Source organism: Leopardus geoffroyi, chromosome D1, assembly GCF_018350155.1.
Source record: "Leopardus geoffroyi isolate Oge1 chromosome D1, O.geoffroyi_Oge1_pat1.0, whole genome shotgun sequence".
Classification (NCBI taxonomy): Eukaryota; Metazoa; Chordata; class Mammalia; order Carnivora; family Felidae; genus Leopardus; species Leopardus geoffroyi.
Genome location: NC_059329.1, coordinates 99,502,980 through 99,525,429, shown reverse-complemented (window position 1 = coordinate 99,525,429; position 22,450 = coordinate 99,502,980). Strand labels below are relative to the sequence as shown.

At 51.3% G+C, this 22,450-nt stretch overlaps 2 protein-coding genes and 1 pseudogene across 15 annotated transcripts; 1 reads left to right on the top strand and 2 right to left on the bottom strand.

Annotated features, from left to right (window-relative positions):
- Window positions 1-2: 2 nt before the first annotated feature.
- Window positions 3-15,091, bottom strand: NR1H3 (nuclear receptor subfamily 1 group H member 3). Of its 10 annotated transcripts, none has more exons than XM_045485156.1 (12): window positions 14,978-15,091; window positions 11,211-11,267; window positions 9,942-10,155; window positions 7,288-7,367; window positions 6,589-6,777; window positions 5,830-6,096; window positions 5,379-5,587; window positions 5,094-5,273; window positions 4,847-4,946; window positions 1,859-1,972; window positions 1,551-1,645; window positions 3-1,360 (listed from the first exon to the last, which is right to left on the bottom strand). In XM_045485156.1, exons 4-12 carry the CDS (start codon window positions 7,328-7,330, stop codon window positions 1,214-1,216), a joined length of 1,344 nt encoding a protein of 447 aa, XP_045341112.1. In that variant the 5' UTR covers window positions 7,331-7,367; window positions 9,942-10,155; window positions 11,211-11,267; window positions 14,978-15,091; the 3' UTR covers window positions 3-1,213. The 10 variants fall into 10 exon arrangements, with proteins under 10 accessions (XP_045341112.1, XP_045341115.1, XP_045341116.1 ...); XM_045485159.1 differs by lacking the exon at window positions 14,978-15,091 and adding an exon at window positions 14,852-14,911; XM_045485160.1 differs by lacking the exons at window positions 9,942-10,155; window positions 11,211-11,267; window positions 14,978-15,091 and adding an exon at window positions 8,787-8,829.
- On the bottom strand, window positions 6,257-6,381 carry LOC123602854 (annotated as a pseudogene).
- ACP2 (acid phosphatase 2, lysosomal) lies at window positions 15,091-22,377 on the top strand. Of its 5 annotated transcripts, none has more exons than XM_045485166.1 (11): window positions 15,091-15,204; window positions 15,790-15,885; window positions 16,190-16,276; window positions 17,356-17,508; window positions 17,617-17,715; window positions 17,794-17,883; window positions 18,375-18,465; window positions 19,252-19,334; window positions 19,466-19,572; window positions 19,687-19,862; window positions 21,837-22,377. In XM_045485166.1, exons 1-11 carry the CDS (start codon window positions 15,091-15,093, stop codon window positions 21,968-21,970), a joined length of 1,230 nt encoding a protein of 409 aa, XP_045341122.1. In that variant the 3' UTR covers window positions 21,971-22,377. The 5 variants fall into 5 exon arrangements, with proteins under 5 accessions (XP_045341122.1, XP_045341121.1, XP_045341123.1 ...); XM_045485165.1 differs by having other exon boundaries at window positions 18,333-18,465; XM_045485167.1 differs by lacking the exon at window positions 15,091-15,204 and adding an exon at window positions 15,303-15,398 and having other exon boundaries at window positions 18,333-18,465.
- Window positions 22,378-22,450: the final 73 nt, after the last annotated feature.

Sequence of the window (22,450 nt, the reverse complement as noted above, 5' to 3'; positions counted from 1 at the left end):
TGTTCAGGTTGCACAAAGAGATTTTAATTTGACAAGGTAATAGCGCCCACTTCGACGAAATGTAGATTAATCTAGGAGCGACTTCTCAAGATGAAACTGCTCTTGAGACTTTCTGAGCGTCCCCCACACCTCACGCTTCCTCCCCCTGCAAGCGGCTTGGAAGTGCCCAGCAGCCGGGGCTGCAAAGCCGCGGCCCTAGAGGTGGAGCCTACCAACTCAGGGACGGCGGGGGGGACCGAGGCCGGAAGGCGCGGCCCGCTGTCTCACCTACAAGGGAGCGCGCAGATCGAAGGGGACGTGAACGGTGCCGCGGTGTCCGGTGGGAAATGGAGTCCAGCCCTTCCCACAAGACAAACCCGCAGCAGGGCAGCCTACACCCTGGTGTCAGGGCACTTTTCCTCCTGTCCCACAAGGCCTGGGGCCCTAGAGGATGGGCTGTTGTACCCTCTTTTTTAGGTGCCAACGGAACACCCGAGGCATTATGAGCGCGCCCACGAAGACAGGTGCATGACCGGGGTGTTAGTTCTGAAACTTCAACCTCCTACCCCGCCCCCCCCCCCCCACCTTAGAAAGACAACACAATCCCACCTGGGTCACTAAAAGGGAAGGGGGCATCTAAGCCTCAGCCTTTCATTTATCCTCATGGGGTTGGTAAAAGGAAGTCCCCTCTCACTGCCCAGGCTGTCACTTGTGACTTGTCTCTGTTATGCGTCTGGAGGCGGATCCTAAAGGAGGGTTTCCTCCTCTATGGTGGCCGTGCCCCCACCCCCAATCCAGAGATTTTTTTTCTCTCGTTCTATCTTCTTTTTGGTCCTTCTGTACAGACAGCGCCAGACCTATCAGTGAGGCAGCCCCCAGGCATTTATGGCCAAGCCGCAGTGACAGTGGAGAATTTCTCTTGGGGCCCTGTGGGGAAAACAGGAAGTGGTGGAGGCAGGAGGGGCAGGGCCCTGGAGAACCTTGTGCAAAGTGGCCCCCAGGTTCATCCATTTGGTTGGGTCAGTACGATCTTCAAATGGAGCACACTTCTAGCAGGACCCTCACTGCCCAGCAGCCACAAAACTCCCAACCCTTTGACTCTCCTTTAATGCCACACGAGGATCTCCTTTGCCCAGCTCCCAGGAATGTTTGCCCTTCTCAGCTCCACCTGTAGGAGGCAGCCAGGCGCCTCAGCCATCCAGCCCAGAAAACAGAAGATATGGGGGAAGAACAGTCATTCGTGCACATCCCAGATCTCAGAGAGCAGCGGGGGAAGCTTTTTGTCCTGCAGGCGCAGTGCAAACACTTGCTCTGAATGAACACTGCTCAGGGTCCGGAGGCTCACCAGTTTCATTAGCATCCTTGGGAACATCAGTCGGTCCTAGGGCAAGAGAGGGACAAATACAGGTTCTGTCTCTCCCCAGGGAAGGGGCAAGGGTAGGGGAGTTGTGAGAGAGGTACCAAATTGTCTGTGCAAGATGTAGTCAGAGAAGGAGTCTTGAAGGGAAAACAGGTGTGTCAGGGGATAAGCCTGTGGGGAGGAGGAAAAAGGGCACCATCGGGAGACTCACATGGGGGTGGTGGATGGAGACGTAGGCATGCAGAGCCTCCACGTATGTGTGTTGTAGCCTCTCTACCTGGAGCTGGTCCTGCACGTTGGGCCGGTCTACAGGTCACCAAGAGAGTAGAGGAGCAAGTCTGGCCACGGTCTTAGTTCCATATCCCAAATCACAACCCCCAAAATAGGGACATGCCACACCCAACATCTCCCAAAGTAGCACGACATGGGCTTCCACCCCCACAATTCCTGCCCATGGGGCCTGCAGCCCCCTCTTGGTGAAAGTCTCTTGCTCCCTTTCCCTCCTGCCCCTCCTCACACCTGCAGAGAAGATGCTGATGGCGATGAGCAGAGCAAACTCAGCATCATTGAGCTGCAACTCATTCATGGCTCTGGAGAACTCGAAGATGGGGTTGATGAATTCCACCTGTAACCCTGGGGAGGAAGAAGGGAGGCGGGGGCATGCAGCACGAGCCGTGGGAGCTTCCTTCTCTCCTCCAACTCCTCAACTTAGGGGAACTATTGGGAACGCACGAAGAAGTCTCCAGGGCTCTGCTGTGTAATGTTAGGCAAGTTTCCTAACTTCTCTAAGCCTCATCTGTGATATGGGAAGCTCATCTGAACTTGTAAGACTGTTGAGACGGCTAAATGATAAAGCATGCAAAGCACATAGTTCTGTGCCTGGCACATAGGAGGTGCTGAATTGAATGACAAGGATAAATTCTTCTATTATTGGCATTTTAAAAAAATGTTTATTTATTTTTGAAAGACAGAACGTGAGCAGGGAAAGGGCAGAGAGAGAGGGAGACACAGAATCCGAAGCAGGCTCCAGACTCCTAGCTGTCAGCACAGAGCCCAACTCAGGGCTTGAACCCACAAAGTGCAAGATCATGAACTGAGCCGAAGTTGGACACTTAACTGATTAAGCCACCCAGGTGCCCCTATTATTGGCATTCTGGAGGACCCCACATTACTAGAAATAGAGGCAACTCTTATTTTTGTTTACAAAGAAAACTTTTTCACTGGCAATAGGCCTTACTTGTTTGAATACCAGAGATAACATGTTTCACATCCCAGCAAGAACACAGCAATAAGGTTGAGGGTATGGACTATGACAACAGACTGCCTGGGTTGGAGTCCTGGCTCTACCATTTATTGGGTTGTGTGACCTTGGGTAAGTTATTTAAGTTCTCTGGGCCTTGGTTTTTCCATCTGCAGAATGGAGATAGTAATAGTACTCATCTCATGATGGATCCTTATTATAACGTGGCACATACTATATAAGTGCTTGTTAAATAAGTAATAGATTAAAAAAACAGAGCCAGATTTCTTGCAGAGGAGAGTGAAGTTCAACAAACCATGACCTAAAGTCGTGACATCTAAAGAACACTTCTCCCATCACACAGTCTCCCCCACTCCACCCTATCCCCTAAGCTCTCTCAGATTTCTTTTAGCAACCATCTGCTAACTTTTCCATTCAAGGCTTCTTGGTTAGTCACTTCCTGTACCTTCACCCTGATGTTTATCAAGTGTGTGCTGAGACATTTAATGGACAAGCCCCATTTTATAAAGCCTTTCTTGTTGAGGTGTTGAGCCTCCAATTGTGCCGAACAGCCCCTTTGTACAGAGAGGAGGTGGAGGTTCTGGAGATGGTCTGTGCACCTTTGCAGGGTCTGCTCATGTTATCAGGCCACATCATTAGTGGCTGCAGCATAGAGTAGTGGATGTAGAGAGGGACGGAGACCTGACAAAAGAGGGTCCCTGCTCCTCCTCCCCAAGACCTCGCTGACAAAAAGAAATGAAAGGCAAACGTGATGGCATCACAACTGCTTATATAAATGAATCTATAAATAGGTGCAGATTCAGATGGCACAAGCCCGCGAGTGCTGCAGGAACACCCGGACATGAGGATGGCGAAGGGTTCAGAAAGGAGGAGGTTAGGAAGGAGGAGGAGGCCACGCTTGGGAACGACCTGGATGATAAGCATTTAGGGAAAAAGGCAGAGAAAAGGAGCAGGGCTGGGTTTTTAAAGCTGGAAAAAAGTCCTCAAGTTGCCCCATTAGGCGCCTATACACTCCAGCAGCACACAGGGCACTAGAGAAGCCAGGAGATGTGACAGGCCACTGCCATGCTCTATAGTTAAGGGAGGCCTTCCTAGAAAGCTCAGAGTGGCCTGTATTGGACAAGAGGCATATGAGCTGGTCTGAGTCACCAGAAACCAGACAACGAGCTCTGTCCTGGAAACCAGGACCTACCAAACCCCAAGAATGGAGTCATAGCATTGGCCCTATTTTACAGACCCACTCACTCAGGTGTTAAACTACTCAGTCTCCCATTGAGCTGAAGTTCCAGTCCCTCCAAAACACCCTCAGCCGTCCATTCTTGCCCACCCCCACTCCCATGACACAAACATTACCAGCAACTGAATATGAGGAAGCCAACACTGCTTAGCCTACAAGTAAGAATCAAAGAGCAGCACTGTGAACGAATTCTTGGAGAAAACATTCCAGCTGTAATGCAGCACGGGGAAGGGAGTGTTCACTCTTAACCTAAAATGGCCCTGAAGTTGCCACGTTTCAGCTTCTGTTCCACAACTCATCAAAAAAAGCATTTGAGGGGCGCCTGGGTGGCGCAGTCGGTTAAGCGTCCGACTTCAGCCAGGTCACGATCTCGCGGTCCGTGAGTTCAAGCCCCGCGTCAGGCTCTGGGCTGATGGCTCAGGGCCTGGAGCCTGTTTCCGATTCTGTGTCTCCCTCTCTCTCTGCCCCTCCCCCGTTCATGCTCTGTCTCTCTCTGTCCCAAAAATAAATAAACGTTGAAAAAAAAAAAAATTAAAAAAAAAAAAAAAAAAGCATTTGAAAGATAGGGTGAAGTCAGTCCACACGTTCCTTAAAGGGCACCACTGAGTTCCTTATTAAGTACTAAAAGACTCGGTGCAAAATCTTTTCTTTAGGCAAAACATCATCCAGAAGCACAATATTACATGGAGTTTCTTGTTTGGCTCAAGGAAGAAGGACATTCCTGTGCCTCTCTGACCCTCCTCCAGGGTGACAATTCCCCAGAACCCCACCTCAGATTCCTTAGAACACTGTTTGAGAACCACTGGCCAAATGCAACAGAGGACAGGGTCTATTTGGAGCAGCTGAGAGTGGCCGATCACCATTCCAACTTTCCCTCTTGGGAAAACAAGAGGAGCCTTCCCTGAACAGCCACCCAAAGCCTGGGCCTGTGTCTCTGTAGTCACTATGAGCCCAATGACCAAAAGTGTCTCTTCATCCACCCCAATCTTTTTTTGATCTCAGTTCTCACCTGCCTTGGCAAAGTCTTCCCGGTTGTAACTGAAGTCCTTGAGGAAGGTGATACTCTCACTCCCAGGGTTGTACCTCCGAGACGTCTCCAGGAGCATCACCTGCACACAACAGCAGACCTCAAACAGGGACTCTGCAGGCTGGTTTCGGCATGAGGCACTTTCAACTCCCCATGCGGCTGTCGTGAAGCCCCTGCCAGAGACAATCCCGCCCCGGTCCTCCCGTCATCCCTCAGCCTTGCCAGCCACCTCAATCGCAGAGGTCTTCAGTAGGGCGATCTGGTCCTCCCGGCTGAGCTGCAGGAAGCCAGGCAGCTGTTTGGCGAAATCAACGATCTCCTGCACAGAGACAATGGCCAGCTCCGTGAAGTGGGCAAAGCGCTGCTGACGGGCCTCCCGGCTCTGGGGATCTGGTGCCATGGGCCAAGGCTATCCAGAAGGGCAAGGACGGAAGACACAAACTATACTGAGTCGGATATCAAGAAGCCAACTATGCCCTGGGCACAGCCACCTGTCCCCAGCTCCCTCAGTTACCGTGACTCGGAGCCGATCAGAAAAAGAGCGTCTGTTACACTGTTGCTGGGCAGCCACCAGTTTCTCAATCATGCCCCGCTGTTCTGGGCTGAGCTGGGGCAGGACTTGGGGAGGTGAGGACACCCTTGGGGGCATGGATGTGGCCTGAGCCTGTTCTTCCTCTTGCCGCTTCAGTTTCTTTAGGCGGATCTGCTCTTCGGACAAGACACCTAAGAACGGGGCCGGACGTGAGGAGGGAGGAAAAGGGGGAGACAGGAAGCAAGGATGGGGCACAGGGGTAGTTTGAGGCTCCAGAAAAGAGAGAGCATTGAGTAAACATAAGGAAGAGATTTTAATCTATACGTAGGGACCATGTAGGAAGGCCCTGTAGGCTCAGCTGCCTGTCTACCCTCACACCCTGGCACCCCTTTCCCAGAAGCCTCCTCCCCCACTCCTGCCCCCAGACACTCACACTCTTCCCGCATGCCAGCCTGGCGGCATTTTCGAAGGCGACATTCCTGGCACTTGCGACGCATGTAGGTGTCCATGGGGCAGTGGCCCCCACTGTGGCAGACATAGCGCGCTCCTTTGATGACGCTGCGGCGGAAGAATCCCTTGCAGCCCTCACAGCTCAGCACGTTGTAGTGGAAGCCAGAGGCCTTGTCCCCACACACACTGCACAGCTCATTCCCCAGCATTTTGGGGGCTGGCCCCTTTTTCCGTTTTTGCGGACGGAGCTCTGGGTACAGGGAAGAGCCTTAATGTTCTTCTCCAAGAAAAAAGCTTGGTGCCCAGTTGGCCACTGCCCTGAGCACTCAGTGACCTTCATTCCCTTCCCTGTACACTGTCTAGTCTGTTATGAGAAAGTAGCTCTCATATACCAAGTGCTATTATCTCCTAGGTATTGTCTGAGCCTTTATATGCATTGATCCATCCTTACAACAGCCATAACAGATAGATACTATTATTAAACTGGTAAGAACAGATGTTACACTTGCTCTTAGCCAAAAGGCCAAGAAGCGATAATACCATTATTACTTCCATTTTACAAATAAGGAAACTGAGACTCGGACAGGCCTAAGGTAGAGACAAAATTCACACTTAGATCACTCAAGTCTAGTTGAATCCAAAGCCTTTGGACTTAACAGTGATCTTATACGGTAAACAGCCCTAAGGTACCTCTCCCAGATCCAGGGAGCCCTTGCCTCCTCCAAATCCAACAGCTCCTCACCTGTAGACTCTGGAGGGGTATCCACCCCAGGGAGCAGGACTATGGGCTCTGTTGCCTCCAGCCCTGCCCCCAGGGAGTCCCCAGCCGACTGGGGCGTGCTGGCTTCCTCCCTGAGGACGCAGTTACTGACTCCCAGCGCCTGGCCACTTGCATCTTGTGCATCTGGCTCCCACAGCTCCACTGCAGAGTCTAGCCCCAAAAGAGAGGCACAAGGGGGGTCTCTCAGGTCCCTCCCATCCACTTCCTCTGTGTCCTTCTGGGAAACTGCAAACTTGTTTCTACCCCTAGAGGGCAGCAAAATGTTGGCTCAGGCTTCAGGCCCCCGGGGTTCATGTGGGCTCTAGGGCTAGTCACTTACAGTCCCCTGTACCTCAATACCTTAAATGAGGATGTTAACCTCTGTCCCCTTGAGGGGCTGATGTGCATCCATTTCAGAGATCGGACAGAACTCTTCAAAGCCAGTGCTGCTAAGCCCTGGACATGCCAGCTGTCCCCAGCAGCAAGCCCAGATTGGGAGGGAACAGCACCAGAACCAGTGTAGAGGTAGTCTGGGCAGAAGGAGGCAAGTAATACCAAGAATGACTCTAGACTGCTCTCTGGGGTATGGCAGAAGGCAAGTAACGAAGGAGGCTGATTCCTGAGGGAGGAGAAGGGCTGAGATGTGGGCTCAGGGGAGAGGGCTGGGATGAAGAAGCTTACCAGGAGAAGCATCAGGCACAGGGGCCTCCAGCCACAAGGACATCTCTTCCTGGAGCCCTGGACATTACCAAGGGACTCTCCTGCAGGAATGATCCATGTTACAGTCTTCAGAACCGGGCTCCTTTCTGGCCTCAGCAACTTTCTCCTCCTGATCTTATCAGTACTAATATATCCGCTAACATTTACTTGCTGTATATGTACATATCAGCCTGTTCTAAGGCTTTATATGCCTTTCTCTCAATATTCCTATGGATGTCGTTACTATTCTTTCTTTTTTAAGTTTATTTATTTATTTTGAGAGAGAGACAGACAGACAGACAGCACAAGCGGGTGAGGGGCAGAGAGGAGGAGAAACAGTATCCCAAGCAGGCTTCGTGTCATCAGCACAGAGCTCCTTGCGAGGCTTGAACTCACGAACAGTGAGATCATGACCTGAGCCGAAATCAAGAGTAGGACGTTTAACCGACTGAGCCACCCAGGCACCCCAATATCATGACTATTCTTAAGCTCATTTTACAGATCAGGAAACTGAGGTTCAAAGAGATTAAGTAAATTGCCTACGGCTACACAGTTAGGCAATGGTAGAGTCAAGATTCCAATTCTGGTCTGACTCCAAAGTCTTAGCTGTTGGCCACCATGCCACCTCTTCTCCCCAAGGACCCCTCCAGGCCATCACAGAGTGTTTGGGCACATCTGCCCAGCTTCTGTCAGAGCCCCTTCCTCTTACTCCAAAGTAAGGACAGCACTGGGAACAAAGTTGGCCAGGACCAGCTCACTCACTGCTCACTCACACAGTAAAACTCACTGCTTCTTAGACACCCTCACTACTGTCACTTTCCAGGGTCCCAGCACAAACCTCCTGCCTGTGGGAGTCGCTCCAGTTCACAGCCAGGACCCCCCTCCCCCAGAACCCTTCAGAAGTTATTCTGGGACCTAAATAGAATCCTGTTGCTGCCTGGGCTGCCATCACCATTATCATCCTTCAGTTCTCCCCAGAGACCACTTTCTAAGATCTACAGGGTAACCTCCCTTCCACCCCAGACTCACACACAGAGCCCCAGGCCAGTGCTGAGGAACAGACCCACCGAATCCCCAGGCCACCGGACTTCCTGGCTGGGACAGTCTCTGGAGCCCCCTTGCTGGGAGAGGAGGATGGTGCAATCCCCTGTCCAGAGGCCTCGCTGGCTGGCGGAGGAGCCGGAGCTGAGCAAGTGAAGGACCGGAGCCCCAGGAAAGTAATGTGGGGAGAGGCTGAGGGGAGGGACTGCCGAGGGGTCGGGCCACTTCTCCTTCCTGCTAGGCAGACTGGAGACGACTGACCAGAACCCTGGCCGCCGCCGTCCCCCACACCCACGGGGCAGCTTCCCTACCATGCTGACTCCTCCCCAGCCCGCCGCCCCTCAGCCCAGCCTCACCCCTGCTTCCCTTCCCCCAACCATGACAGTCGCATTTCCCTGCAGACCAGCCCAGTTCCACATCTCTCCCCTTCCTCTCCTCACCCCGGTGCCTCTTAGCTGCTCTTACAGAAAGACGGCCTCCCAGGCACCCCCACCCCAATCCCGGCAGCCTCCAGAGTCAGTGTTCCCTCCCTTCCATAGACACCTCGTAGAGCAAAGGTCCCTGCACTGCCGGGAATTGCAACACCGAGCCCCAGCCTGCTTTCCCAGCCTCCCTCCTCCTCTCCTGCCTCTGGGAAAGGGCCAAAAAGCTCTCCCCACAAGCCCCGGGCCTCAGCCAAGCTGGTATCACTCCAGAGGTGGAAAGGCAGGTGCTTTTCCTTCCAGGGAGGCTTTCTGAATGTGGGTGCCCTGCAGGGGGCCACCGAAATGTGAAGAGGCCAGGAGAGAGAGGAGGAGCAATGGCAGGCCTGGCAAGGAGGTAGGGGTGGAGATGGCAGGTGACTCAGGTGCCAGCCCAGGATGGACCTGGGAAGGTACACAGGTTCTCATATCTGGGAACCGTTCCATCTGAAGTGATGGTAGGTTCTAACCAGGATGTACTGAGACTATAGCTGTAGTTGTCCTGCCCTGTTGCCCGGAAAATGAGATACACCCCTGAAGGTAGATACCATGTTTAATTGATTTTATCTCCCCTGTGGCCCATGGAACAGGGCCTAGCATGGAGTAGGCAACAGAGGAGGTACTATGTTCCTGTTTCTTAAATAAGAAAAATAATATGATCCTCTTCTGTACTTGTTAACTCTTGTCAATTTCATCTCAACGTGTTGTTTGGCACCTGAGCTCTGGGCTCAGGTTTTGGGTTCAAATCCTGGCTTTGCCTCTGCCTCTTATTAGCTGTCTGATTGCAATTAAATAAGTTACATAATGTTTCTGAACCAATTTCCCTACCTTTAAAATAGGGATGATAATAATAATGGTTTTAGCTACATAAGGTTGTCATGAGACATAAACAACGTATCACAGCACAATGTGTGGCACATAGTAAGTGTTCAAGAAATGGTAGCAGCTATCATTAACTTCCCAATCCTTTCATCTATAGGTCTTCCCATCACCTGGAATCTCACACTGTTAACCTTCCAGTGCTTGTTTCACTATATCTTTTGGGCCTTAGAGCAACCTCAAGAGGGAGGGAGGGAGGGAGGGAGGGTAAATAACAGGAGCACCATTTTACAGAGAACATTCAGAAGAACTAGCCTCAGAACACTGAGCTCATGGGAGAGCCTTTTCCAAGACCACACACAGTTAGTGGCCAAGCTGGGATCAGAATCCAGATGTCCTCACTCCAGTGAGCACTCCTGTGCTCTTTCTCTTGAATTGGAGTCCAGGATGCTCCTGTCTGGTTGTCTCTCAGGTCAGCTGGACCAGTGAAGCACTAAGATGGATGGAAGAAGCTGGGGCTGGTGGGTTGCTGTGGGAGAGACAGAGAGCCCCGGCGATGCTTCAGTCCAGATGTGGGAGGCTGAGGTTACTGCTGGTTGTTCACCCCCTGCCCCACTCCCAGTTTCCTGCTCACAGGCTCTTCCTGTTTTGCTGTGAACTCCAGTTCCCATGGGCCCCACATTAAAGGATAGAAGGACAGAGGGCCAGGGCAGGCAGCCAGGGGGATGGAAACGATGAACAGGACACCAGGGAAGAGAGGAACGGGGACAGAGCGGACAGAGGGTGTGGCAGAACAGGATGGGAGAAGGCCGGGGAAAGCAGAAACAGAAAGAGAGCTTGGTGAAAGATGGGAGGAAGCACAGGGTGGGGTGGGGGAACAGGCGGGGGTTGGAGAGGAGAGGCTTGAGAAGACAGCAGGCTGGGTGGTGTTGCAAAATCTGCCCCCGTATTCACTTTCGCATTTCAGAAAAGCCCCTCTGACACCCCCCATCTCAAAGTTCTGCCTCCAGCTTTAGCTCTTGTTCCCTCTTATCACAAGGTCATCCCTTCATGAGGCCACCACCCTTGTCCGAACATCTCTGAGTCATGAGCACAAGGCTCTCCATTCCTCTTGCAGGTCTTCCTTTCCAGATTTTCACAAGGCCCCAGCTGTCCTGGAAAAGCAGACACCAGGGACTCCAACCCCTGGGAAACTGGAACCATTCTGTCTCAGCACCCACATCATCCACCCAGTTCCCGCCTCCACCTTTCCCCACCCCCAGAAGCTTCAGCGTAGAAGGACAGTCAGAGATGTCACTGAAACACCTGGATACAAGGAACTTGGGATGTAACATTGATCTGGGGCTTGATGACCTACCTTCTGGGAGGTGGGAAAGGCCTCCCTCATCTACTCCTGATCCTCAGCTCCCTCTCCTGACACCCCCGTCTCTCTGCAGTCCAGGACCTGAGACCACACACAAGCCCCATCTGTAGCCTTTTTGACCCAGGCTAGTGCCAGCTGCTGAACAAGCAGATCAGGGCACCATCTCCTCCAAGTCAGGGAGTCTGCTCCTTTATCTCAAGTAGAAGAGAAGGAAGCATTACCAGTGCTTTACTGCCAGAGCTACCCCTTCAGGTTCCAGGGCTTCAGGAGCCTCCCCCCTGTGAAGAAAGAAAGGGAGAGGAAAATGGGAAAACGAAAACCTGTTGGCACTATCGCCAGAGTTTCTGCAGTCCCACCACTGGAACATGTCCCCCAAACCAGAGCAAGTAGTCAGGTGATCAGCAGCTGGGGTTACATGTCTCACTTTACCAGACCCACCCCCACAGTAGAGTCCCACTAGCCCACAGGTATTAGGTGCAAAGCCTCCCAGTGCTGTTTCTTTCCCAGTCTCCTATGTTTCTTTGGATCCTAGAACCTTTGGGGATCTTCCAGGTCACATTTGTGACCCTAGAACCTCCAGAGGATTTTTCCTTGCAGCAATGGGAAACTTGAAGCAAAAACAGAGGAGCATTCCCCAGTCTACAGCCATATGTACTATTCGATAATTCCCTTGAAAGTACTCAAATTCCCATGAAGCAGGCCACAAGGTACAGTTTGGAGAGACAGACTAAGGAAACAGATTCTTGCTCTCTCCTTCACCCTTCTGGAAAGGTGCAGAGTGTGGGGGGTCATCTTGCAGGGCACTCAAACAACTTCTGCCCAACCTCCCAATCACAAGATAGAGAAGAACCCAGGAATTTCTGCTTCTCAGGCTTATGAGTTCAGAGATAATATAGAAGGCAGAAAGGAGAAAAGTAACATTTACTACTATGTATTTACTATTTATCTTTACGTGTATTATTTTATTTAACATCACATATAACCCTAAGAGATAGTTACTAGCAAGTGGGTAAATATCAAATTTGAATACAGGTTTAGCTGACTCAAAATCAAACAAAAAAACACCTCACTCCATTACACAAAACCACCTCCCCAGATCAATAAAATGATTAACTCACCTGCATTTAGGTTTACTTCTGACAACACAGTGGAACAGTGGTTTCCAAACCTGGTCTCATTTTCATGGATTCTGATTTATTTGATCAGAGATAGGCTCATGTATCCACCTATCTATAAATCTATCTACACACCTAATTTTTTGCATCTGTATTTAGGAACAAAGGCATGGAGACTACAGAATCATCTGGTAGAAAATATGCAGGAGCTAGGGGTCAAGAAACCAGGGCTCACAGGGTGCCTGGGTGGCTCAATCGGTTAAGTGTCTCTGATTTCGGCTCAGGTCATGATCTTGCAGTTTGTGAGTTCAAGCTCTGCATCGGGCTCTGGGCTGATGGTGCAGAAATTCTGCACCCTGCCTGAAATTCTCTTCCTCTCTCTCTCTCTGCCCCACTTAGCCTCTCACTCTCTCTCAAAACAAAAAAATAAATAAATAAAAACAAAAAAACAGAAAACAAAACAGGGCTCAGCTCTTGGTTCTACCATGTACTTGTGCTATAATCTTCACCCTTCCTGGATTTGTTTTTTACTATAAAAAATGGAAATAATATCAGCTCCATCAATCCCTCCTACATAGGATACTTGCAGGCACAAAGGATACAGGCATACTTGAGCAAGTGGGAAGAAAAGCAAAAGTTGAATTTGCTCTACTCACCAAAATTTAGTGAGCCCAAGATTTACATTCCCCCCCCCCTCCGCCCCACCCAAGATTTACATTCTGAAATCACAAAGGCCTGGGTACAAGGCAAGGCTATGTCCTTGCAAGAGTAAGGGGCATTTAGCCATGCCCCATTCAACCCAACCAATGTGAGAAAGTTTCATTAGAAATCTCTTTATTGAAGGCATTTGGGGCGACCAAATATGGCTTAGCAATGCAGTTTGAGTAGCCTGTGAGAAATAGCCCATTATAAAGACTATCTGGGAACCAGAAAACTTGAGTTTTAATCCCTTCTCCTAAACTCTGTGACCTTGGACAAATCACTTCCTCTCTCTTTGTTTTATCCTTTTTTTTTTTTTTTAAGAATTTTTTTAATGTTTATTTATTTTTGAGAGAGAGAGAGAGAGACAGAGTGTGAGTGGGAGAGGGGCAGAGAGAGGGGGAGACAAAGAATCCAAAGCAGGTTCCTAGTTGTCAGCACAGAGCCCGATGCAGGGCTTGAACCCATGAACCGGGAGATCATGACCTGAGCTGAAGTCAGATGCTTAACTGACTGAGCCACCCAGTTGCCCCTGTTTTCTTATCCTTCTAAAGTAAGGGGACTAGGTTGGATCAGGGATTCAGAGATGCTGAATCAAGAAAACTATTGATGGTCTTCATGAACCTCTTAAGATTATATACAAAATTCCATTTGTGTGTGTGGACATTTTTTCTGGAAAACAAGGCACTAAAGTTTCATCTGATTCGTAAAGGTGCTTATGACTAAATAAGAAGGTTAAAAACCATTTGACTACCCATCTTTCAGCTCTCAATTTCTATTCACTCCTCCATAACAATCTTGAAAGGTATATTAAAAATAATTGGATCTGGAGTCATAGAGTAAAATAATGATCCTGCTTTCTCCCATACAGTTTTTTTTTTTTTCTTAACGTTTATTTATTTATGAAAGACAGAGAGAGAGCAAAAGTAGGGGAGGGGCAGAGAGAAAGAGAGGCACAGAATCTGAAGCAGGCTCCAGGCTCAAATCCATAAACTGTGAGATCATGACCTAAGCCGAAGTTGGACGTTTAACCCACTGAGCCACGCAGGCACTCTAAGTTTTGTTTTGTTTTAATGTTTCTTTACTTTTGAGAGAGGGAGAAAGCCTGTGAGCAGGGGAAGGACAGAGAGAGAGGGAGGCAGAGAACCCCAAGCAGGCTCTGCACTGTCAGCACAGAGCCAGACATGGGGCTCAAGCTCACCAAGCATGACATCACAGCCTGAGTGGAAATCAGAGTCAGACCCTTAACCAACTGAGCCGCCCAGGCACCCTATTCTCCCATACAGTTGTGATCAGGTTTTATTTCTCCAACCATTTGAGGTGATTTGCTTCCAGTGGGCAGACCTGAATCAAAGCATCCCAAGGGCCTGTGATCCTGGAGTCATTCCAAGCTCAGTCACAAAGCACTAAGGCCAAATTGGCTGCACCTGGATCCCAATGGCCAATGCCAAGAGGGTCTCCGATTCTGTGGAAACTACACCTACTCCACTTTATGATACACTCCTTCCCCTTATCCTTATGTATCTCCCCATTGGTCTGAAATTCCTCGCCTGTGGACTCACTGCTTTGATTCTGCAAAGTCTGAACACACTGTCCAACATTCCTTTCGGAGGAGGCATGACATCTTAGAAGACCTCTAAAATTCGGAAGTGGACAGGTGGGAGGGCAGGGAAAGGACTGGAAGGGAAAGTGAGGGGTCTTTTGGAGCTTTGCTCAAAGGCAGGAGCTAGTAGGCTACACTGGGACCAACCTCAAGGACACAGAGAGTCCAAAGAACTGTTGACACTCTGTGCCCTACACCAAACAGGGCCTCTCCCGGGAACAGGGCCAAGGCTCAAATTCCACCAGAAGGCAGGGGCGTGGAGAAGGGCGCCCGACACTTCCCAGCTCTCGCCCCAATTCTGCAGCGGCTGTGGCTCTGAGCTCAGGACGGGCGGCACCCCGGCCCGAGGGGGCGCTCGCTCTCCCATACACCGGCACACAGTAGGCGCCACCTTGTTACAGGGTCTCCGTGGCAGAGGCCAACCCGAGCTGAGGGCTCTCTTTACCAAGACGAGATCTTCAGCTCCTTCTGCCACGCGAGGTCGCGCTACATTCCCACGCTCCTCCGCCGCGGCCGCATCGCATTCCCTCCCAGATTCCTCCTTCTCCCACCATCTCTGCCCCTCCTTTACCAAGATGGCGGCGAAGGCACTTCCGGCGTGTGTCCTTACGGGTGCGTCCGGGCGGCTGCTGTAGGTGCCACGCAGCGGGTTCCAGCCGATTTGCTGCATAGTCTACAGCGGTGATGGCGGGCAGGCCGTTTGCATGGAGCGGGGCAGCTCTTCTCCAGCTCCTTCTTGGCGTGAACCTGATAGTGATGCCACCCACCCAGGCCCGGAGTCTGCGCTTCGTCACCTTGGTAATGAGAGACGGGGTGGCCAAAGGGCTTGCCAGAGCTGGAAGGGCACGGCCAGTTGTTCGAGGGAGGGGCGGGGCTTGTGCTGGGGTCGGGATCTGGAGGAGCGGGAGCCGGTTTAGGACAAGACGACTGGCCTGGAGGGTCGGGGGCCCAGTTCGGAATTGATGTGGAGCCCGAGTTATTTTCGGGGACAGGCAGGGTGTAATTAATTATATATCAGGGCATAGGTCGGTGAGTCTGTCTTGGGACAGGGATGTTGTAGAACGGTAAAGGGACTCACCCTTAAGCCTTTGATGATTTTTCCCCCATCCCTCGCCCCATCCCCGGCATTGCTTTCATTTCTCCTTTCCTTTCCCATCTGTACCTTTGGCTTCTCTTATGGTCTCCAGTGGCGTTGGTTGGCCAAATTAGAATCTCTGGAACCTGTTCAAAGTTACTGACTTCTGAGTTGGGGTCTTTTGCAGGGGGTAGAGTTAAGGCTTCCTAGAAGGAGTAAGGCATCTCTCCCCAACAAGGGGAGAGATGGGCTCTTTGTCCGTATCGAGGAACTCTCTGACCTGTAGGCAAACCATTTTCTTTCCTCAGCTGTACCGACATGGAGACCGTTCGCCAGTGAAGACATATCCCAAGGATCCCTATCAGGAAGAGGAGTGGCCCCAGGGGTTTGGTCAGCTAACTAAGGTGGGTCACAAGCCAGCCTCCATTCAGGGCGTGCTGTAGAATGAGTGACCTCAAGAGCAGGCTACAGAACTTGGGGCTCCACCAAACTGTCATTTGCCATCTGGGTGCTGACTTTGACCTTAAACTTACTTTCCTCTGTGTCCAGGACAGATGCCATATACAATCAGCCACTTAGTAAATGACTTCTGTGAACAGATTAACCCACTCCTACTTCCAGACAGGGTAAATTTGGAAAGCAATAGTGCCTAAGCCCTGTGGGCTTGCAAGCTGTCCCTTCCCTCTTAACTCTTGAGTTTGCCCACAGGAGGGGATGCTACAGCATTGGGAGCTGGGCCAGGCTCTGCGGCAACGCTACCATGGCTTTCTCAACACCTCTTACCACCGGCAAGAGGTAAGGCTGGGAGCTCCAAGAGGCAAGGGGAGTAGAATCTACTATCCTCACCGCCTGCCCTCGGGAAGCCCGGGGCACTCTGGCCTCCTGCCATGAGTTTTTGGTAACAACTACAGGACACGACATCCAAGAGCTGTGTAGAACAGAGTCCTAGAGGCCGAGTTGCCCCTCCTTGACTTGGAAGGGGCAAAACTGATCAAGCATCCAATCTCAGACTTTAGGGCCTGGCAAAGTCTTTTCTGATTCTGTGGAATAGCGTAGACTTTCCATCCAAAACACTTACTGAGTACCTACTAAGGGCAAAGTGCTGTGCCAGCACTGTGCGTGTAATGGTGCACCACACAGATATGATCTCTGTTTTTGTGGAGCTTAGAATGAGGTGGGGGTGACAGACGATAAACCACACAGGGCCAAGACGTAAAGGTAGGAGGGAACACATGTAGAGAAGGCATGTCAGGAAAGATTGGCAAGTGTTCCTGATTCTTGAAGCCCTCTTCCTAGAGCCCGGGGATGGCTATGAATGTTCCTCTGGTTACCATTATCAACCACAGGCTGTGGGGTCCTCCATGTTATTGTTCCCTTGAGGGCCAGCTCTGTCCTGGTCTTGCCCCTCCCCACTGCTTCCTCCTCCCTTTGCACAAACAATTAACTGTTCTCTATTTCCTCTCCCTGATCTCTAAGCTACTTTATTAAGGGGTATATGTGTGTGGTGGGAGACAGTTTCTGCCTTCAAGAACTCTGGTCTAGATAGGGAGATAGGCGTTGTTTTAAAAGCAGACAGATAGACAGACCTGACAGCCTCACTGACTGACAGCCTTATACTTTGGACTGGGATGGCATTTGAACTAGAGCCATGACAACAGGAGTTCTTCACAGAGTGGTGACAGCTAGCCACTACCTGAGCATTTGGCCCTTTCCTGGGAAGAGGGACGAGGAAGGTCAGAGATGGGGAGCAGGGGCCACCATCTGCTGGGTAACCATCAAGAACAGGTTCAGGTTCTCCCCCTGAGGCCCCAATGAGGGGCCAAAGCTGCCCCACCCCACCCCCACAGGTAAGACTTGTGTCGTTGTCTCTGCAGGTTTATGTGCGAAGCACAGACTTTGACCGTACGCTCATGAGTGCTGAGGCCAACCTGGCCGGACTCTTCCCTCCCAACGGGATACAGCGCTTCAACCCAAATATCTCTTGGCAACCTATCCCCGTTCACACTGTGCCCATCACTGAGGATAGGGTAAGACTGGCCAGCGCTTCCCTGGAGGTGGTGAGAGGGACAACTCTGGCCATGGGCCGGCTGATCCCTGACTCCTTCTCAGCCTGTTTTCCCCACTTTGTTCTGCAGCTGCTGAAGTTCCCGTTGGGCCCGTGTCCCCGTTACGAGCAGTTACAGAACGAGACCCGACAGACGCCAGAGTATCAGAATGAGATCATTCAGAATGCAGTGAGTGGGGCTGAGGTGGAGGTCATCACGCTGTCCTTTCCCCAGGGCAGGACTCATCCCCTGATCCTTTTTTCATAGCAATTTCTGGATATGGTGGCCAACGAGACAGGCCTTACAGACCTGACGCTGGAGACCGTCTGGAATGTCTATGACACACTCTTCTGCGAGGTGAGCCCACTTAGGGTCCCAGTGTGACCTTTCTTCTCTCACACCTCGGCAGGCCCAGGTGACCAGGACAAGTGGGACATCATGCCTGGATACTATTCCCACTGGGGAGGTCCAGGCAAGCCGCTTCTTGCGAAACAAGGGAACTTCCCTCATGGGTGAAAAAGAACCTCAGAGTGGGAAATGGTTTATTATCTGTCAGCAGTTCTTGCCCCTCTCCACCCAGAACTCTCGTGCTATCCGAGATTCTGCTGAGTCACACTTTTCGTGCCTGAGCTTCCTTTCCTGTGTCCTGTCCACCATGTCTCCTGGTTCCAGTCCCTCAGCCTCACCTCTCCTCTCCTCTCCCTCCCTCACACACACACAGGCACCTTCCCGCTGGGGAAGAGAGCTGTCCCCGGAGAGGCTCTGGCCTAGGCCTGGGGAGCTAACCTGCCTGCTGCGATACACAGCAAACACACGGGCTGGTCCTGCCGCCCTGGGCCTCTCCCCAGACCATGCAGCATCTGAGCCGGCTAAAGGACTTCAGCTTCCGCTTCCTCTTCGGGATCTACGAGCAGGCAGAGAAGGCCCGGCTTCAGGGGGGTGAGTGACCAGAGCAGCATGTCACTTCCCTCCTCAGGACCCTACAGCATTAACAACCTGCTCTGGAAGGCTGCTCACACACTTCCCTCTCCCCCCATAGTCTTCTCTGCCCATTCAGAACCAGACCTCCCATTAGTCACTGAAGCCTTCCCCCGCCCTCCAAATGCTTATAGCTCCTCTGTCACTGTATGATCAGCCACAGTCAGGTTTGCGTGCTTCTTTCCTGCCATTCATCTTCTTAAGTCACTCGTGTCAGGAGACCTTCTGTCCCCTTAAATGAATACCTCCCTCCAGAAACCCACCAGGGAACGCTTTGCAAGAAGGCTGAGAATAATACACATGTGCCAGTTTCCTGGTCTGAGCACCCAAGGGAGGGCCAGCTGTCAAACCTTCCTGACATCTCTGTAGTTTTCAGAGCCTGCATGTGCAGAGCTCCCGTATTTGCCACCATCTTATGGGTTTTGAAGCAGTCTTAAGTTTATATCTGTTCCAAACTGGAGTAATTCTTCAGACATGGGCAGGACCTCGTAGCTCACTTATAAAGAGGCAGATCTCTGTATCTGTTGAAATGTACACATCTTGTTTTATCTTGCTTCTCTCTGTAAGTTTCAAAATTCTTAGAGAACAGGGGTGCTGAAGAGTTTCCTGCATGGTTCCCATGCACCTAAAAGTTCTCTGTGCAGGTGATCAGACCCAGGACCAGCAGAGGGTGAAGGGGCTCAGATAGGTCTGATCAAAAGACAGGGGTAGCTGGAGCCACTGACACCAGGATCTCTTCTTCTTTAGGAGTCCTGTTGGCTCAGATACGGAAGAACCTGACCCTCATGGCAGCCTCTTCCCAACTCCCTAAGCTGCTGGTTTACTCTGCGGTAAGCTCCCATACTCCCCAGCATGCGAACGTCGGCCAAAGAGCTGGCTGTCTCCTCTGTTCAGTGCCTGGGGCGGGAGGGGGGCAGGGGTTAGGTGAGGAGGGCTGACAGGGAGCTCCTCTCTGTTACAGCACGACACCACCCTGGTTGCTCTGCAAATGGCACTGGATGTCTACAATGGGGAACAAGCCCCCTACGCCTCCTGCCACATATTTGAACTGTACCAGGAAGATAATGGGTGAGTGGAGAGTCTGCCCTCCAGAGGGGCAATTGTGTGGAGGCTGTGGGCAGCCCAAGCACTCAGTTATAGGCCCGCTGAGCAGCTTCCATCGCCTCTCCTGTCAACCCTCAGGAATTTCTCAGTGGAGATGTACTTTCGGAATGAGAGTAACAAGGCTCCCTGGCCGCTGATCCTGCCTGGCTGCCCTCACCGCTGCCCCCTGCAGGACTTCCTTCACCTCACAGAGCCCGTTGTGCCCAAGGATTGGCAGCAAGAATGCCAGCTGGCAAGCGGGCCTGCAGACACGGGTGAGTGGCTGCCTGCCTCCACTAGTAATCTCCCAAAACAACCTTCGTTTCCTGCCCACCGGTCTCCCGAGAGTTGCTGCCCTTCCAGCCATCTCACTGCATTTCCCTAGACCACCCTGACACCATTGCTCACCTTCTCTCCATTCCTCACTCTCAGGCGATGCCCTCACTTCTCAGATCACTGAGAAAATAACGGTAGCCAGGAGAGCCTGGGCTCATCCTGCAACCAGCAGATCTTCCAGCTTACTTGCTGCTGTAAGCTGCTACCTGAGGCCAATCTCTGCACTTGTGCTCCGGGTCCATCTCTTCTCACCTCCACAGAGACTTCTGGAGCTTTAGTGTTTTCTCTCTACTGGGTCAGTCCCTCCTTGAGAGCCTTACAAAGACCTCTCAGGGCACCATCTTCCTCCAGCCACCACTGTTTCTCTGTTCCCTATGAAAGTGGAATCCTTCCTGGTTTGCTTTTTCAGTGCCTGTTCTGTCAGAATCCCGATAGATAGGCTTGTGTCACCTTCCACACCAGTGAAGCCACTTTTGTAAAGGACCAATTACCTCCTCTTACCAAAGCCAGTGACCAATTCTTAGCTTCTCTCATCTCTCAGGGGCATGATGTAATCGGTCAGTCCTTCCTTAGACACTTTCTTGGCTTCTCTGCTTTTTCTTCTGACTTACAGGTATCTTCCTTACTGGCTTTTTCTCCTGACTAAACAGTGGATGGCCCAGGGCTCACCCTGGCCCTTCCCCATGTGTGCACACTCCCAAAACAATCCCATCCAACCTCATGGCTTTACATACCACCTCCATGCAGAGTTCCATCCTTTTATGACTCAGATTCATGACCTTTTCTCTGAGCTACCGACTCACATATCTGACTGCTGATTGGAGGTCTCTCCATGGAGGTCAGCTAGAACATCTCAAAGCTGCTGTGTCTGAAACCAAACACTCTTGCCCCTAAATCCACTCTTCCTCCAGTCTTGCCCATCTTAGCAAATGCCACATTAGTCACCTAGTTGTGGAGCGTAACCCTAAGAGTCATCTTGAATACCCTCTTTCTCAGACCCCACATCCAGTCCACTAGCAGATCCCATCGGCTCAACCTTTAAAATACATCCTCTTGCCTCCCTGGTCTGATCTGCGCTCATCTCTTGCCTACACTACTGAAAAGTTTCCCACTGTTCTGATTCTACCTACCAGTCTCACAGTACCACAGAGTTAATTTTTTTTTTTTTTTTTGATGTTTCATGTATTTATTTCGAGAGAGAGAGAGAGAGCAGGGGAGGAGCAGAGAGAGAGAGAGAGAGAGAGAGAATCCCAAGCAGGCTCCTTGCCGTCAGTGCAGAGCCTGACTCGGGGCTCAATCCCACTAACCGTGAGATCACGATATGAGCCAAAACCAGGAGTCAGACTCTTAACAGACTGAGCCACCAAGGCATCCCGAGTTAATTTTTTTAAAACATAAATCAGTTGACATCACTACCCTTCTCAGAATCTTCCGGTGGCTTCCCATGACATTTGGAACAAAATCCAAGTTCTTTCTCATGGCCTTCCAGGCCCTTCTTGGTCTGATCCTCAGTGCTGATCTCCTACTTGCCCCTCACTCTGCTATAGTGATATTGGCTTTCTAGCTGATCCTAGAATTTGCCAAACTTATTTCCCCATCGGGGCCTTTTGTATTTGCTTCTTGTCTACTCATCCCCTCTGCCCCTGCCCCCAGACCCTCTTCTCTCATATCTGAGCATCTCAGGGACTCCAGGTCTCTGGTCAGATTGTCATTTCCTCAGTGATCCGTTCCCTGACTGACCTACCTTTCCATCCTTTTCCCCTTAGTTTGGTTTGTCTTCCTTTCTACCATTTATCACTGACCCAGATATATCCCCGTTGTAAGAAGAGCACGTGGTATACAGTAGACAGTCAAATATTTGTTGGAGGAACACTGACGTGACCTTTCTGTCCCCCTCCCCAACCTGTGCTCAGAGGTGATCGTGGCCTTGGCTGTATGCGGCTCCATCCTCTTCCTTCTCATAGTGCTGCTCCTCACTGTACTCTTCCGGATGCAGGCCCAGCCTCCGGGCTACCGCCATGTCGCAGATGGGGAGGATCATGCCTGACAACCACTCAGCCCCCTTCCCTCTGCCTCCTAGGGGAGGTGGGCTGGGCCCTTGCTCCTGACTATTGCTGCTCCCCAGCCCATGGACAGGAGACCCTGGGTTGGCCTCCCTCTGATTACCCTAACCTAGATGAACAAGTGGGGCTCGGCTTGGCCCATGGCACCTGTCGCTCAGCATTCGTGTGCCTCCTGTTTACCAAGTACTATGTTGGACTTTGGCTTTCTCCAAACAAGACTTGCCTCCGCCATGCTTCCGAAGGACTAGAAGTGTAGACAAGTATCCAAGTTTCACTCAGGACCTGGGATTGAAAAACTGAAGGAGTTGGTGCTTGATCGCCTTGCCCCCGCCAATCAAGCCTTGCTCTCTCTTCCAGCTTGGAGTCTTTGGCAAATGGTTCAGGGGACACAGTCTTGCCTCTCAGTGCTTATTTTAGTGGGAAAAACTGCACAACATTGGGCGTACAAACATTGGCCACTAAGG